The 17,557-nt window shown below is 43.0% G+C and overlaps 1 protein-coding gene across 1 annotated transcript; it reads left to right on the top strand.

The window, feature by feature from the left end:
* Positions 1 to 2,020: 2,020 nt before the first annotated feature.
* alkal2b (ALK and LTK ligand 2b) lies at positions 2,021 to 7,081 on the top strand. The gene is made up of 6 exons (XM_062523174.1): positions 2,021 to 2,865; positions 3,362 to 3,685; positions 4,044 to 4,097; positions 4,255 to 4,335; positions 4,772 to 4,845; positions 6,234 to 7,081. The coding sequence occupies exons 2-5, from the start codon at positions 3,418 to 3,420 to the stop codon at positions 4,834 to 4,836; spliced, it is 468 nt and encodes a 155-aa protein (XP_062379158.1). The 5' UTR covers positions 2,021 to 2,865; positions 3,362 to 3,417; the 3' UTR covers positions 4,837 to 4,845; positions 6,234 to 7,081.
* The last annotated feature ends 10,476 nt before the right edge of the window (positions 7,082 to 17,557 follow it).

The raw sequence follows: 17,557 nt of genomic DNA, 5'->3' as shown, positions 1-17,557 counted from the left end.
AAGCTGTCTCTGTTTATTTATGTGGCCCAGGGCACTGCACTCATTTACGCTGTGTGTGTGTGTGTGTGTGTGTGTGTACTAAATTCTACAAGATTGTGTGTGAGTGTTGGGGTGTGCGCATGTGTATGTGTGTGTGTGTGTGTGTGTACATACTACAAGATTGTGTGTGAGTGTTGGGGTGTGCCTCTGAGTGTGTGCGTTCGTTCATGTGTGTTTGTGTGTGTCTGTGTGTACTACATACAGTACTACAAGATTGTGCATGAGTGTTGATGTTGGTGAGTGTGTGTGTGTGTGTCAGTGTATGTGATATAAATAATCATACCCAATACAATATTTTTATATAAATGTAATGTAATCTTCTCACTTTTGATGGCCTACACGTAAAATAACAAAACTGAATTCACTCTGAAAACATTTTATTATATAACAAATATGCAGAATTAAGGTACTGTCCACAATTCTAATCCCATACACCTTTTGTCAAACTGACTAAATGGTTTGTCGCTGATTGGACTGTTTCCTAATAAACATAGAGGCATACAGTAGAACATAAATGATCTCAACTAATCAACAAGGTGCTTCATGAACAAGTATGGATCGGTCTCATTTCATTGATTGTTGAGCTCAAATGTCAATACTCTTGCCTGACGCCAAAACCAAATCATGCTTCACATCTTTAGTGACAACAAATGGTGTATTTTACCCCTAGGGGGCAACATATTAGCAACAGTTGTATAGCCTACACATACAGTATAGACAAGACTGACACAGACCATAACATAGGGTAGAACAGTAGAAAAAACACATGCAAAGTTTTACATATTACTGAATAGAGACAACAACTTATTTGGTGTAGCCTGCTATGACTATTACTCAGAACAGTTGGAAAAAAGTCATCATCCACAATCAAATAAGTGCACAGGCCTACACAAACAAAATATGTAAAAAGAAAAAAAAAAGAATTTATCCATAAAGTTGTAGGCCTATTATAATTAAATGTGCGTCCATGCAATGCTTTGAAACATAGTAAGGGACGCTAAGATGCAAGACGCCCTTAGCAAACCATGGCCACTGCCGTGGCTCTCAGTCCTGCATGGTGACAACGGCGGCCAGGGACAGAGCGGCTACTTCCCATTTGACGAGAAGACTGCTTTGCCTCCAGAGCGAGGGTTACGGGTTAGAGAGACAGACAGTAATTACATGGAGATGATAGCACACTGCTCGCACTGTTAGCAGTCTATTAAAATGCATTAGGGCTCAGCCTAAAGCTTAAACGATTATGTAATGATAACGGGTAAGAAAATCTGAATTTAAACGTGGCTGATAGGCCCTATTCTACACTGTAGAAGTCAGTATACACTGAGCGTCAATATAGGTATAGTATTTGTTACATACAACAAACTTTTCAACATTTTCTTTTTTCAACATTTTTTTAACGCGCATGTTCAGGTAAGCAGTGGACGAGTGGGCGCTATCCTTTCAGCACCGCCCCGTCTGTGTCGCTCTGGCAGAGAACACGCATTTATATATAGGCCTAACGGTGGCTACAATCTCAGCGGTGGCATGCGACTTGGCAACAGAACAGACACATACTAGATGGTCAAGAGACCTTCAGTAAATGTTCTACGATTTAAATAGTGACTACATCACTGCAATGCATTAGACATTAATGTGACCATATTTACAGATGACAGATGTCTTGGCACAATTCATTTGGAAATGTAGTCCAATGATTCCGGTGATAATTCGCTGAGTGGCAGTGTTGAGCTCGCCTGGCAAATGAAATATTTTCAAAGAACCTCCCTGAACCTATATTAGGCTGTTCAACTCTTTCAAGTTCAGTTATAGTTCTAGGCTAAGACTATATCATCCCGATTAGCCGACCACATTCTTTGGGAACTGTCTTACACGCAGCACGCGGACCACAGCTCCCACTTGAATGACTGCATTAAACGGACGTGCCGGGTTGAAATTGGAGAACGTGATTTTTTTTTACTAAAGTAAGGGAGTGGTATAGGAGGTTAGGCAAACGAAACCAATATTGGAAGAGGAGGCCCAGGCGTTCACTCCAGTTCGATTTGAACAGACTGCAACAGAGCTCCTCTTGCTCAGAAACAGGTTTACTTTTCCCATTCACCATAAGGCATATGCTGCTGATACTTACCATAATTGATTCTAATTATATTTTCTGTGTGGACTTCCTGTAATTGCACTGAAATATAAGTGAAACACGAATCGATTACAGCATCCTCTACAGGAAAATGTAAAACGATAAACGACCATTTAACCCACATGCTCTGGTAATGCTAATTGGACGGAGGCTTCAGATTCCCGTCTAAGGAAACAAATTTCCTGGTAAAAGCAAGCCGTCCATTCCGACCGGATTATCGAAATACAAGGTATTCTACAAAAAGAGCGACATGAATTGGTGATCGCGAGAATAAAATGCATTTTTTAAGGAGCGCTCTTAACGCGTTTCTAATTAAGGACATGCCGGGGTAATCCACATGGGACAAGTCCTTACGTCTGCAACAGAGAATAAAAAGTCAGGGAACCCATGCCGGATGCGACAAACTCCATCAAGAGACGCAGCGGAGAAAAAGTTCCTCACGGACTTGCATTATTTTCCACCCACTCTGAAGTCGGCACAATCAACAGATGACTGCAGTTTCATCATTATACACATATAAGAACCTGCTCCTCCGTCTGACATGGGGCACTAGCGCCTGGAAGTGAACCTACCTGGGGAACGGCTACGCCAACAGAATCTGTTTAGTTTGAACGGCATTAACTTTTATAATCCTCCAACACGCAGGGAGGCCCGCTAAACAAACGTGACATAGATTCGCAACGGGAAAAACACAGGTAATTTCTCCTATTTGAACATTGTAGCCTACATTTCCGACAAGATGTTGAATGCCACCGAGGCGCGGCGTAGAATGTGCCTGGGACATGCTTGTAGTTTCTATCCAGTTTTCTGATCTACTGAGAAGGGGAAATATGCAACTTTGTGATCGTGTACTATGTCTAACGTTTGGTTGAGTTTTTAATTTAAAGGCACTTTGGGTAGCCTGGTTGCAATCTGTGTTCTCTCCCGCTGACATTTAACCCCATGGCACTTAAATTCTTATCAAGTAAATATAACCAATCGGCCATGTCGTGTAGCCTATACAGAAATAACCTTTAGCCCTGTTAAAAATACATCACATTAAAGGGTGAGTTCTCCGTTAATCTGTATATCGATTCTGGCATGTCTTAAGTTATGTTTTTAATTGAATAGCTAAATCACGACTTGGAAGAATGAAAAGTTGGATCGATTCCAAGAAAAACCCCTTGCCCTAAATCAATGTTGTGTTATCAGGGCTTTAAAAGACGACGCGGGACGGAGGGTCTCGCCTTGTTCACTCCTCGGTAGCGATGAGTGCCCTGCGCACACCTGTCTTGATTGGACTCCTACTGTTGATATTCACCGCCGGATACTGCAAGCAGAGCGCCGTTCCCACGGGCGTCCGGGACGGACGGAGCCTCCTGGAGCTCATCATGGACAAAGTACGAGTAGCGCGGGAGCATCACGCGGAGGACAGCGAGAGCGGCGTGCAGCATGCGTCCAGAAAACAAGAATATTCTATCGAGACAAAGGAAGTCAATGAAGTGAACAAATCACAACACAACGAGCAAATTTTAGGTAAGTTTGTCCATTTTACATCAGGTTCAACGGAACTATCAACATATTGCGTTTGGTTTTTTTTGGATCAAGTGTATTTAGGTGAAAGTGGAGAAGACGCGTCAGTGCATTAGGCTGCAACCATGGTCCAATTGTAAACTGGAAGTAGCCTAACTGATGAAGCTTACAACTTGAGTGAACATCATGTAATTAATTAGGTGGTCATGTGCTGTCTATGATCTGTTGCCAAAGTCATTGTAATCAGGAAATACATACTCCCTTTGATGGTGCATTTCTCTCTTCTCTTCTCCTCTCCTCTTCTCTCCATCCCTCTCCCTGCATCTGTCCCTTTTCTCCTTTTCTTTCCATCCCTTGGCAGAAATTTTTCCAAGAGATCTTAGACAGAAGGATAAGCTTTTGAAACACTTAACAGGTAAGCCTGATATAGCATACTGTATGCTTATTTTAAAACATTGTTCAACTACATTGGTGTGGCAAGTTGTGTGCTACAGCAAGTTGTGTGCTACTTGGGTAAATTGAGCACTTGTGAGGACTACACTGATGACAAACTGTATATCTGTGTTTTCCAGGGCCGCTGTACTTCAGTCCAAAGTGTAGCAAACTCTTTTATAGATTATATCATAACACCAGAGACTGCACAATACCTGCCTGTGAGTCACTTACTTCACAACTTCTCTATTTGCTAATGAATCTGTTTGTTTTTTTTACCAGATTATTATTCATAATAATTTTCATGAGTGTGTAAAATGTATGAGTGTTAAGATGTAGTAATGTATAGTTTTAATACCGGCCTCTGTTGGGACACCGTTTTAACCCAGTATTGTTATCTATACATGTCTGAGGCTAAGGTATGGACACTGTTTTAACCCAGTATTTTTATTTATACATGTCTGAGGCTAAGGTATGGACACTGTTTTAACCCAGTATTGTTATTTATACATGTCTGAGGCTAAGGTATTTGTGGTGTCATTACTGTATTGCCAGCATAAACAGTAGAATGGGAAAGCCCCCCTTTTTTAGATTTCTCTTTTGACATCCTTAATGTTTATTTTTCAGGGAGTAAAAGTGCGTTTGTTTTATTTCTAGATTATAAAAGATGTGCTCGGCTACTCATCCGGTTAGCAGGGAGTCAGAAATGTACAGATGGATAGATGCAACAGGTGGGTAAACCGTTCTATCCTATCCCTTTTTCCCATGCATACAGAGCATACACACATACTGCACTTACTTACTTACATACACACATGCATATACAGACATACATTACATTACACACACACAGACACACACAGACGCACACACAGACTAAACACATACCCATATGGTATGCATATAAGAACTCTCAGCAGGCCCATTTGATGTGGGTCACTTAGAAAATAAATCAAAGCACATTGCTAAATGTATATATTTTTTAATGTCTGATAAATGACACAGCGACATAACTTTACCCTTTCACAGAGTAGCCTGTGCTTCAGGCAATCATTCATATCAAATCAGTGTTTTGGCTTGTGTGGCAGCATGCTAAACTCAGCTGTACGGTATGCATGATATGCCAGCACAGGGTCATGGGGCTAGCCAGTGCCAGCCAGAGGCGTACGTGCACAGAAAGTCCAACTTTAGGGGGGAAAAAGGGGGAAAAAAACGAAATGATGTATGCTAAATACTGCTCTGTGCTGCAGGGAAAATGCATGTCATGAGGTGATCAGATTGTGTGTGTACAGTATAGTATAATCCATACATGGTATGGGGAGCATATCCGTGAGGTGATCAGATTGTGTGTACAGTACAGTATAATCCATACATGGTATGGGGAGCATTGCCGTGAGGTCTGGGGCTGGAGTGAAAGGTCCGGTGTTTAGTGACAGCAGGCTGGCTCTTAGTGCAACATTACACCTCTCCGTTGCCCTGTCTCATCCCATCTCTGTCACTGGGTCGTCCAATTAGCCGCGCTTTGTGCCCGCGTAGCCATAGCATTGTGCTGCTGGAGTGGTGCTGGGGCAGCATAATCATGAGCTTTAGAGGAGACCATGTTGTAAAAAAACTAATTATAGTCATACGCTGCTCTCTGGGTATAATTCATCATGCTCGAGCCCAGTCATTTCACTCCTGGAATTTAGAAACAAACTACTCCGCTGCTTATCATATATACTTTGCGCTGGGCATTAAATGTTGATTTAATGCAATCATAAAACATGAAGAGTATGTTAAGAGACATTAAGATGGAGCAATCTGTGTGAAAAGGCACGGCATGTTTTTTTAAGCTTATCACTCAGTCAGTGTGTGGGGAACAAATGGCCTGTGTGTATTTATGTGTGTGTGTGTGTGTGTGTGTGTGTGTGCTATAATATATATATATATATATATATATATATATATATATTATATACAGTATATGTATGCAGTATTTTCCACATCACTAACATCACTGTGTATCTGCAAGGAATTATTGAGAGTTGATATGTTTTCATGGTACTTGGAGGGAGGAGGGGTTTCCCAGACGGCCAAGCACAAGGTTCACTAAATGTCAACTTGTTTTCTGCCTCTTCAGATTTCAACAGACGAGAGGAAAGAAAAGAAAACCAAGAAAAAAAAGTGCCTTGGACAAAAACAGGGAAATCAGACGAACTCGACAGAATCGTATTTGTCTTTGTGAAGAAGTTTTTTTTTTTGTTTAGTTTTTTTGCAACACAGTGGATTAATGTCCATAGACTCTCAATACGGTGCGTTGTCAATGTTGTCTGCTGACAAGTCTTGATATCACCAGTGATCTCTGTTAATGAATATGGTGCAAATGAAGACGTTTAACAGATGACTAAAGACAAGAAGAGCAAAATGTTATGTCCTGCTGCCAAAAAAGACAAGCTACACGGACGGTACTACGAACAGTATTTGCTCCAGCGACTTGCCTTCCTATAGCTGTCTCTCGGTGTATCGTGTATGCTCAGTGCTAACGGCTGTTCCTTTGCTAAAGAAGGCTTCTCTCCATCCATATTCCCAACGACTTCAGTCACATTCCTCCAAGCCAGAAGTAAATCCTATGATTGAATTATGAATTGCACGATTTTCTCTTGCCTTCTTTTGGACTTTGCGAGACATTTTAAACAGAGCTGAGTTAGGAGTAGCTGATTACAGTTTATATTGAGAGAAAAATCAGAGTTGTCATGAATATGAATGTTATATAATATATATTTATATATTCAAGCTATTGTCTATTGTTTCTGCACATTAAATATATGAAATCCCTGCTAGAGTGCAATATGTACATATTGTAAATACAAAGACTATATATAACGTATTTGTATATAGTATAAAAATACTTTATATACTATATATATATATATATACATATACATATAAATATAGTATATAAGAGCTTTAAATAAACATGTTTTGTTATATTGGATGGAAGCTGATGCTGGAAGTCCGAGTGCATAAGATAATTGTATTTAAATAAATAGAGAGCTACAAAACAGCCACTTTATTGCATCTGGATAAACTAAACAGCCCATATGGCTTGCTCTGGGTGCCTTTCAGCGCCAGTGTGGGAAATTATGACACAGCGTGGTGAGCCTGCACCACACATAAATATCGTGTGTGTTTTGGCAAAAGGCTTTCGAGGGCACTGAACTACGGAGTGTGTGTGTGTGAGAGCAGCGCACGGTTGGAGGGGGAGCTTTTTTTCTTCCTGAATGGTGAAAAAGCCTCCATGCGTTGCATGAGTTGTGTTGTGATGGGCTTATCCATCTCAATCATAACCTTTTCATAGCCGAGGAATGGAGATAAAGCTGCTCACTGTTGGTGAAGAGTTACTGATTATCTCTCCGCTGAAGTTTCCACAAAGTGATCACCACGGACGTGTTGAAGCACAAGATAGGGATCTTAACTGATTTCTTTTTTTCAAACTCAGTGCATGATAATGTGGTTTTGATGTGGAGTTGACACCATGCTGATCAGACACGTCTGATTTAGAGATCAGGCTTAACTGTATCTGATTGAGAACAGGCCTGCTGCCTGTATTGCACCATGCCGGAGGCAACTGAGGATGCTTGCCTTGCGCTGGCCCTGTTGTGGACCAAAGAACACGTCCTCCGAGCTGCTCACTGGTGATAAATGGAGGATGAAATAGGAGCTTGGCGCTTATGCACGCTGACGCTGATCTGTAATCAGCGTGGACTGTGTGGCTCTTAGAGAGAAGTGAGTGTTCTGAGAGCCGCTGATCTGTGATCAGCGTGGACTCTGTGGCTCTTAGAGAGAAGTGAGTGTTCTGGAGAGCTGCTGATCTGTGGCTCTTAGAGAGAAGTGAGTGTTCTGAGAGCCGCTGATCTGTGATCAGCGTGGACTCTGTGGCTCTTAGAGAGAAGTGAGTGTTCTGGAGAGCCGCGCAGCGTAGCGAGCGTAGCCCGGCTCCGGCCGTGCCAAAGGAAAGCGTGCTGCCTGCCCAGTGTTACACGTTCTCGGGTTTCCTCAGGAGGAGCGCGACACAGAGAGGCCCATTATGAGAGGCGTGGAGCCCCCAGCCCCCAGCCCCCAGCGCACAGAGAGCCGAGCCCGTCTTATGCGCCCGGGCATGCCACAATAACACTCCCTCCCTCCCTCACAAAAGTTTATAGCAATTCCTCAATCAGGAGTCAGCCACAAAAGTAAAGCCTCAAAACAAACATGCAATTATCCCCTGCAAGACTGTTAAAAAAAAGAAAAGGGGGGGAAGTCGAAAAAAAAAAGCCCCCAGTTACAATACATTAGAGTCTGGATCAGGGAAAGGTGTCAGATCAAAAGCCTTCGCGTGCGTGTTTGCGTGTGAAGCAGAGAAAGAGGGATGGGAGACGCGTGAGAGAAAGGAAGATTCTGGGGATAGTAGAGAGAGGAAGAGGGAGAGGGAGAGGGAGAGGGAGAGGAAGAGGAATATTCTGGGGATAGCAGAGAGAGGAAGAGGAAGAGGAAGATTCTGGGGATAGTAGAGAGAGGAAGAGGGAGAGGAAGATGAAGATTCTGGGGATAGCAGAGAGAGGAAGAGGAAGAGGGAGATTCTGGGGATAGTAGAGAGAGGAAGAGGGAGAGAAAGATTCTGGGGATAGCAGAGAGAGGAAGAGGAAGAGGAAGATTCTGGGGACAGCAGAGAGAGGAAGAGGAAGAGGAAGATTCTGGGGACAGCAGAGAGAGGAAGAGGAAGAGGAAGATTCTGGGGATAGTAGAGAGAGGAAGAGGGAGAGGGAGACGTGAGAGAAAGGAAGATTCTGGGGATAGCAGAGAGAGGAAGAGGAAGATGAAGATTCTGGGGATAGTAGAGAGAGGGAGAGGGAGAGGGAGAGGGAGTCAGACAGGCAACAGATCACAGATCAGAGGATCATTGTAATAGAGGCATGCATAGCACAAGCAGTCAGCTAGGGACAACCTTGCACACACGCAGATATACTATACGATTATATTGTATACCGTCATTTCCTAACTATTAGCCACGGCTTATACACTGATTTTGCCAAATTTCTTCAGCTATGAGATTAATTAATGGTACTATACTAATATAATTTTGTTTCTTTTAAATTGCACAATGCGGCTAATACACAGGAAATGACTGTAAGATATTGTATAATATACAATATATACACCCTAAATAAAAAAGACCAATATTAGTAATTGATTTACTGTAAACCTATTCAAAGATGGAGAGAGAGAGAAGGAGAGTGCTGCGTTGGGTCAAATATAAAGATTAAAATCGGGTGCTCTTCGGAATGGACATAAATGAAATTGAAAAAACTGTGACTGTCCTGTATAAAGAAACGTTGTGCTGTGTTTAAGGAAGTCAAAAGTCCGAGGCACACCAATATAGTGAAAAAAGTTAAAAATCCTTTATTGCATTGGATAAGCCTACGCGTTTCGACTCTACTGAGTCTTTCTCAGGGCAATTCAAAGATGGCTTTGTTGTTAGGTGAGAGGCTGTCTATCAGAGCTCTTCTCTTGCTCTATTCTGCAGAATGAAGGCCCCATAACAATGCACATGCCACATTTCCCACAGTGTGAGTAACCAGGCTCTCCAATCTGCTCAAATGTTGTCCCCAAGTGTCTGACAAATGGCACTGTAGTTAATCATTATCAGTGCTGTTTAGTCTTGTGTGTCTCTCTCTCTCTCCCCATTTGCTGTTGCCCAAAATTGCTAAAACACATGCACACACACAAAGCAACCAGCTTAGCTGTGGCCCTCTCAGTGGTACAGCAGCAGCATGTGGAGTTGTGTGGAGTTGTGTGGAGTTGTGTGCAGTTGTGTGGAGTTGTGTGGAGTTGTGTGCAGTTGTGTGGAGTTGTGTGGAGTTGTGTGCAGTTGTGTGGAGTTGTGTGCAGTTGTGTGGAGTTGTGTGGAGTTGTGTGCAGTTGTGTGGAGTTGTGTGGAGTTGTGTGGAGTTGTGGTGGCTAAAAGTCTCAGGCTAAAGCTACGCTACACCATGACCTGGAAAGGGTTTACTAAAGAGTGTGGAGCTGTGGTGGCTAAAGTCTCAGGCTAAAGCTACGCTACACCATGACCTAGAAAGGGTTTACTACAGAGTGTGGAGCTGTGGTGGCTAAAGTCTCAGGCTAAAGCTATGCTACACCATGACCTGGAAAGGGTTTACTCCAGAGTGTGGAGCTGTGGTGGCTAAAGTCTCAGGCTAAAGCTACGCTACACCATGACCTGGAAAGGGTTTACTAAAGAGTGTGGAGCTGTGGTGGCTAAAGTCTCAGGCTAAAGCTACGCTACACCATGACCTGGAAAGGGTTTACTACAGAGTGTGGAGCTGTGGTGGCTAAAGTCTCAGGGTAAAGCTATGCTAGCACCATGACCTGGAAAGGATTTACTGGTGCAGCCTCTCAGGTGGGGAACTCCCACTGCAGGGCCATGCCAAAGCTGTGGTTGGGCAGGTCTGACTATCGATTTGGACCCAGGCCAACTGCACAACACACACAATGTTATACAGTAAGGCAGGAGATGTTTCTGGAGAAATTAAGTGGAATCTTGGGTTTGTTTTAGGGTTGTGGTGATGGGGGCCACCGCAGCTCGATGGCTGACGAGGGTCGGGTCGGGGGGGGGGGGGGGGGGGGGGGGTCTATCAGGAGGTTGTGTGTGTGGAGTTTACTTCAAGGCACTTAAGTCTAAAAGGAAAAATGGATCTACAGTAATTCGTTGTCATCTCTAGCAATCATTTAGTCCCCCTTTCAAGGACCACTAACCTGAGACAGCTAGAACAGCAGCTAGCACATGCTATGAAGAGAGAGAGAGGGGGGGAGAGGGGGGAGGGGCAGAGAGAAAGAGATAAAAGAGAGGGTGTCAAATGTTTATGCTGAAGAGACACATAACCTTGGCACCCTCTCCACTTGTGACATACTCCAACTTGCATTAAACTAGCACTCACATGTATTCTCTTCACTTGTGACATACTCCAACTTGCATTAAACTAGTACTCACATGTATTCTCTTCACTTGTGACATACTCCAACTTGCATTAAACTAGTACTCACATGTATTCTCTTCACTTGTGACATACTCCAACTTGCATTAGACTAGTACTCACATGTATTCTCTTCACTTGTGACACACTCCAACCTGCATTAGACTAGTACTCACATGTATTCTCTTCACTTGTGACACACTCCAACCTGCATTAGACTAGCACTCACATGTATTCACAATCCTGATCAGGGGACTACAGTATGTGGGCACCCAGACCACCCCTGTGCCTCCCAGGCCAACCCCTGTGCCTCCTTACACCAGCGGCCCTGCTGCCCAAGTAAACCAGCCTGGCAGTAACTCCAATGAAACTACCACTAGAGTCTAAGTGAGGATAAAAACACCCCAGTCTGCCTGCACCACTGTCTCAGCGACCTGCTCCAAATCAAAGGCTGTCCTCACTGTGTTGAAGGAGAGGTCAAGGCTGTAAATCCAGCTCATCCATAAATCTGAGGTGTATACGTCCGCACAGCCCCAAACAGCAAGATATACCTTCAAGAGTGGGAGAGAGTGAGATAAACCAAAGCTGACAGAGAGAAATAGTAGAAATCTGGGCTTTTTAAACATGTGCAGGTTTTGTTTCTCTTCTGAGGGAAAGAAAGGTAAATAATGAGAAAGAAGAAAGAGCCAAAGTTAAACATCAAAAAGGACAAAAGTAAACCACCAAAAAAAACTCCACCTTTCTCATGAAATGATTTTCCCACTTAATGTCCATGCCTTTCTGCGTTTCTCAATCTGGCTAACCAAGGCATTGGAAAAATAAGTTCTTCCCAAAGTGACATGAAGCATTCAAGGAACTTCATAAGCTGATTACTGGAGTGGACTCGAGCAAGCACATGATCTGGGCAATGTTCAAAGCAGCAATGGTTAACATTTTGCCACCGAATACCTTGCTGTTATCCTTAGAGACTTCACCCATACATGCGGTACGGCTCTGGTGCAACAGAAACAAGGACGCCTGATATAATGCCACATTTAGGGGAATGGACCAACATGAATCCCTCGTGCATAAATGTGTTTGCAAAACCTTATGAAACTGTATATAATATTCAATATATGATATATAATATATGCCATGATATATAATGTTTTAAGTCACTTTAGATATACACATAAATACATATGAACAACATCAACATCATAATAGTGTCACTGGATATCCTAAGCTGTTAACTGTAGAGCATGACACATAAAGACCTAGACACATTTAAACCCAGGCCTAACAAAGCATGCCCCTTCCCTTAGGACTAGGCTACCAGGTTATTAATGTCTTACCGTGTTATAGTCATTACATGCTACAAAGTGCAACACTTGCAGTCAGGTGGAAGGAAGTAGGTCAGTTGCAAAGTTAACACAGCTACTCCTATACATCTTCAAGAATCGCCTGATAAATCGGATCAAAGACTATAATCTAGAGAGGTAAAGCTTCACTTATATTCTGTGTCTCTGTGCTAGGAATATAAATGGGTTATAATGAGCGCGCACAAAAAAAAAAAACGTCACTATGCGTTGGACTAATTCAGTTGAACAAATGCTTTCAAAGCCGAGTGACACTGCAACCTTCTAAAGCCCTCTCCAAAAGGGGTTATTGTCTTCACCAGAGCAGCAAATGATGTGGTCTCAGCCATACCCGCTCACTCGCCGGCGGCAGGCGCCACAAGAAAGTTAGGAGGAAGCCAAACATTTTTCAACAATAGATATCTCAATCCAAACCCCTCCGTCTAAAAAAAGCTAACCACTGTAACAGAAGAAACTCAACCCCGCGTCACTATCACCTTACAACCCAAATAACATATATTTTTGCTCTAAATGATGTGCGAAACACTGATATCTTACAATTGAACACTTATTTACTGAAAATGAAACCAGGGGAGCCTCACAGCGTTCAAATGTCTGACGCAAAAACTCCATCTGCATATTGTATTCAACTCCAAGTCTCTGACAAGCTAATTATGCCTTCAAGTACTATCCGTGACCTTTGAGGGGGAAAAGAGCCTCTCATGTTCCTTTACAATTTATGGGAGCCCAGGAGCATGAGCCATATTAGGACAATGTTTAACTGTGACACAGTGAGCACTCCTGCTACCCCCTTCTACCTCTGGCACCGTTATGCATTAAGAGGGAAACAGTGTACAACGGCATCTTGGAAAAGTATGAGAATATAGAGATCAAAAGATAGATGTAACTACATCTGACTTATATACCAGCACTCCAACATTTTGTGTAGGGCCTATTACTCATTCTTATATCTAATACACAGCCACTGGCCCACTAATATAGAAACTTTGTGCAAGGCAGCAATTTTACCCTAAAGCCAAGACAATTTCAGTCAAACCAAGACAAACCACACTTAAGTGTGACAGGATTACCTAAACGGCAGACAAATCCTCCAGTGATCTCCAATCCTGGGGAAATAGGGGTAAGCCCATTGTTAGTGTCATTCAGAGAGAGATCTGCTTTTCTTTTCGCACATGGACGAGTCAGGGCCAGGGGTTATTTCCCCTCACTGATCACCATGTGCTCATGATAGAGCTGAGCGGCTCACGAGTCACACGCAGCACACACCGACATTTGACTTTTACTAGTTTGCACAATTCAGCATGTAAAAACTACCTAGCACCGCTCTCAATTCAGCATGGGTAATGTGTTGTAAAAACTACCTAGGACCACTCTTAATTCAGCATGGATAGTGTGTTGTTAACACTACCTAGGACCACTCTCAATTCAGCATGTGTAGTGTGTTGTAAACACTAGCATCACTCTCGATTCAGCATGTGTAGTGTGTTGTAAACACTAGCACCACTCTCGATTCAGCATGTTATAAACACTACCTAGCACCACTCTCAATTCAGTATGTGTTATAAACACTACCTAGCACCACTCTCAATTCAGCATGTGTAGTGTGTTGTAAACACTAGCACCACTCTCGATTCAGCATGTGTAGTGTGTTGTAAACACTAGCACCACTCTCAATTCAGCATGTGTTATAAACACTACCTAGCACCACTCTCAATTCAGTATGTGTTATAAACACTACCTAGCACCACTCTCAATTCAGCATGTGTAGTGTGTTATAAACACTACCTAGGACCACTCTCAATTCAGCATGTGTTGTAAACACTACCTAGGACCACTCTCAATTCAGCATGTGTAGTGTGTTGTAAACACTACCTAGCACCACTCTCAATTCAGCATGTGTAGTGTGTTGTAAACACTACCTAGCACCACTCTCGATTCAGCATGTGTTGTAAACACTACCTAGGACCACTCTCAATTCAGCATGTGTTGTAAACACTACCTAGGACCACTCTCAATTCAGCATGTGTAGTGTGTTGTAAACACTACCTAGCACCACTCTCGATTCAGCATGTGTTGTAAACACTACCTAGGACCACTCTCAATTCAGCATGTGTTGTAAACACTACCTAGGACCACTCTCGATTCAGCATGGGTTGTAAACACTACCTACTGTAGCAGCACTCTCCATTCTCACAGGCCTAGTTGTTTATGTCTGTGGGTCGGATCACTACGAGAATGCAAACCACGTCGTTCCCTCTCTTGCATGCAGGAAAAGAAACTTGTTACATTTCTTGCATACCTGGGCGTGTGTGATTGGCATCAGAGGGGTGGTTACGTAAAGTCCAGACGAGTGCACCGGGTGCGCGGAGCAGAGGAGCGTTCGAGGAGCGTTCGAGGAGCGTTCGAGGAGCGTTCGAGGAGCGTTCGAGGCTTCCAGGTATAGGGTCGGGCGCGGGGAGGTGTGTTGCTGCTACTGCATTCTGTAAGCCGTGGCTTTGTGGGCTGTCACACGGAAGACTAGGAAGCCAGTCAGAGACGACATGCTGCCTCATTGTTTGGCCATTTATGTGCAGTGATTCACATGTGTGCGTGTGTGTGGGTGTGTGTTTGTGTGTGTGTGTCTCTCTCTCTCTCTCATCCTCTCACTCTGTATGGGCACATGTTTGAGTGTGTGTGTGTGTGTTTCTTTTTAGCTACATTTGTATGTACAGTATGTGAGGGTGCATGAATGTCTCTGTGATCTGAGTCTGTGCATGTTTGTGTATATGTGCCTGTGCGCTTACTGTATATAAATATACTGTATATGAGGTTATGTATGGTGTGTGTGAATATATACTGTATGTGTGTGTGTATATATCTATATATATATTATATACAGTGTATATATCTATATATATATATACAGTATGTGTGTGTGTGTGTGTGTGTGTGTGTGTGTGTGTCTGTTGTATATGTACACACACATGTGTTGGTGTGTGTGTGTGTATGTGTGTGTGTGCGTGCATATGCTTGTATCCCTATGTGTACCCTCCACCACATCTCTTCTTCCTAGTGTGTGTGTGTGTGTGTGTGTGTGGATACGCTGGTATCCCTATGTGTACCCTCCACATCTCTCTTCTTCCTAGTGTGTGTGTGTGTGTGTGTGTGTGTGTGTGTGTGTGTGTGTGTGTGTGTGTGTGTGTGTGTGTGTGTGTGTGTGTGTGTGTGTGTGTGTATGTGTGTGTGTGTGTGCGTGTGTGTGTGTGGATACGCTGGTATCCCTATGTGTACCCTCCACCACAGCCACATCTCTCTTCTTCCTAGACTTCCTCTCTAGATGACTGCTATGGTGCGCGCACACGACGAGCCAGTTGGGCCAAGTTCCTCAGCGGCGATGGCAGCGCTCCCGCCAAAGAATGCCAAAGTTCAGAAACACTTCCAGCCGCGCCATCCCCAGCAGCTCTGCTTTGGTGAAAACGGGCGTCCTCGGAGGCCACACAGGATTGGTTCATGACACCATTAGAGGCGCTGCCCCCAGTCCGAGGATGAGTTCTCTTAGCCAGCTCTAGGCTGCATGACTTGGCAGGAACATGGGGCTCCGGCTTGAAATAATTTGTATAAAAGACAAGTAACAGATGCACTCTCTTGTTTGACTAATAAAATGCATATGTAAGCCCATGAAGAATCCCTGTCTCCATAAATGCCGGGCAGGTTTCTAGAGTATTATTCTGATCAAAGACAGTCCAAAAAAAAAAAACCCTTTCTGCTGAACGATGTGGGACGAATTAGCAGCATGCAATGAAACCATTATCTGTTAAAGTCAAGCAACAGCTCAGCTGTCAGGCGGTTGCTGGACTGTTGTCTATGAGCCAGACACGGCACTTCCTACTCAAACCAAGTTCCCAGGTAAGAAAGATTCAAAATCACTAAGCATATGTCCGTCATATGAGCAAGTCCTGAAATAACATACTGCTTTCATGAGTATACATGCTGGCAATGAGAGCCTGTACATGGCCTGTACATCACATATACACAATACTGTAAACTTATGGGTTTTCAAGAAAATTAGATACTGTCATTTACATCCATACTGTTCTTCCTTTGGTGCATATGAATGGATCTGAAATGCAACAGGAAGATTTCAAGTAATCTTGGCTTAGTTTAAATTATTTCTAATTCAGTTACCCTATGGAGAGCTACTTCAATACAGTGCAGGAAGTGTGTGGCTTTCCTGGTGGACCATTTGTAATGTAAATTTCAAATGTAATGTAAGCACTGTCACTATGAAACTAAATTAAAAAAAATCTGATACAAAATATGAGGAAGATATGAATATATTAAAATATATTAATCATATGATTCATTGTGTTGTCTATGCACTTGTCACATACTTGTCATACAGGTCATTGACTTGTATCACAAAGCATATCTGTAATCATAAGGTGTGCAAGTGATATATATTCTTGATATGAAAATGAAAACATGCGTTTATGAGGTTAAACGGTTTAACTTAAACCCTGTTACACATGAAAACAACACTATACCACTTTTATACATGTTTACTTAAGCTTTCTTCAAGAATTTTCTCAAGAATCCCTCTGTCTTGCCTCATAACCCGGTGTGGGTTTTACCAGTAGATGATACTGGATAGATCTGAAATTCACCTGGCCTGCCTTGCATCCTCCTGACCTACTTTCAATTGTTTCCATTTCAAGATCTCTCTCTCTCTCTCTCTCTCTCACACTCACTCACTCACTTACTCACTCACAGACACACCACACACACAAACACACACCTCGTGTGAGGTCCTCCCATATAACAGTACCCGTTTAGGGTTAGGATACTACACTGTTGTCATCTAATACTTGCGGTGTAAAGGCACTTGAAATTGATGCTAATCATTTAAGACACAAGAGTAAAGTCAAACGTCAATATTTCCCATAGCTACACCGCACACGCTCTGCTCACTGTCTGGATGAAAATGCAACACTAAGCTCAGCACGGACACAAATGAACACAGCTATTCAGAAACCAAAACTGATCAAAATTTGATACTAGTCAATGTACATTTATTTTCTGGTTGAGTTAAGCATGGCCCTGTCTTCACTGGATTGCAT

The sequence above is a fragment of the Sardina pilchardus genome, chromosome 20 (assembly GCF_963854185.1).
Source record: "Sardina pilchardus chromosome 20, fSarPil1.1, whole genome shotgun sequence".
Lineage (NCBI taxonomy): Eukaryota > Metazoa > Chordata > Actinopteri > Clupeiformes > Clupeidae > Sardina > Sardina pilchardus.
The sequence above is the reverse complement of the archived record's forward strand: the minus strand, read 5'-3'. Positions and strand labels throughout refer to the sequence as shown.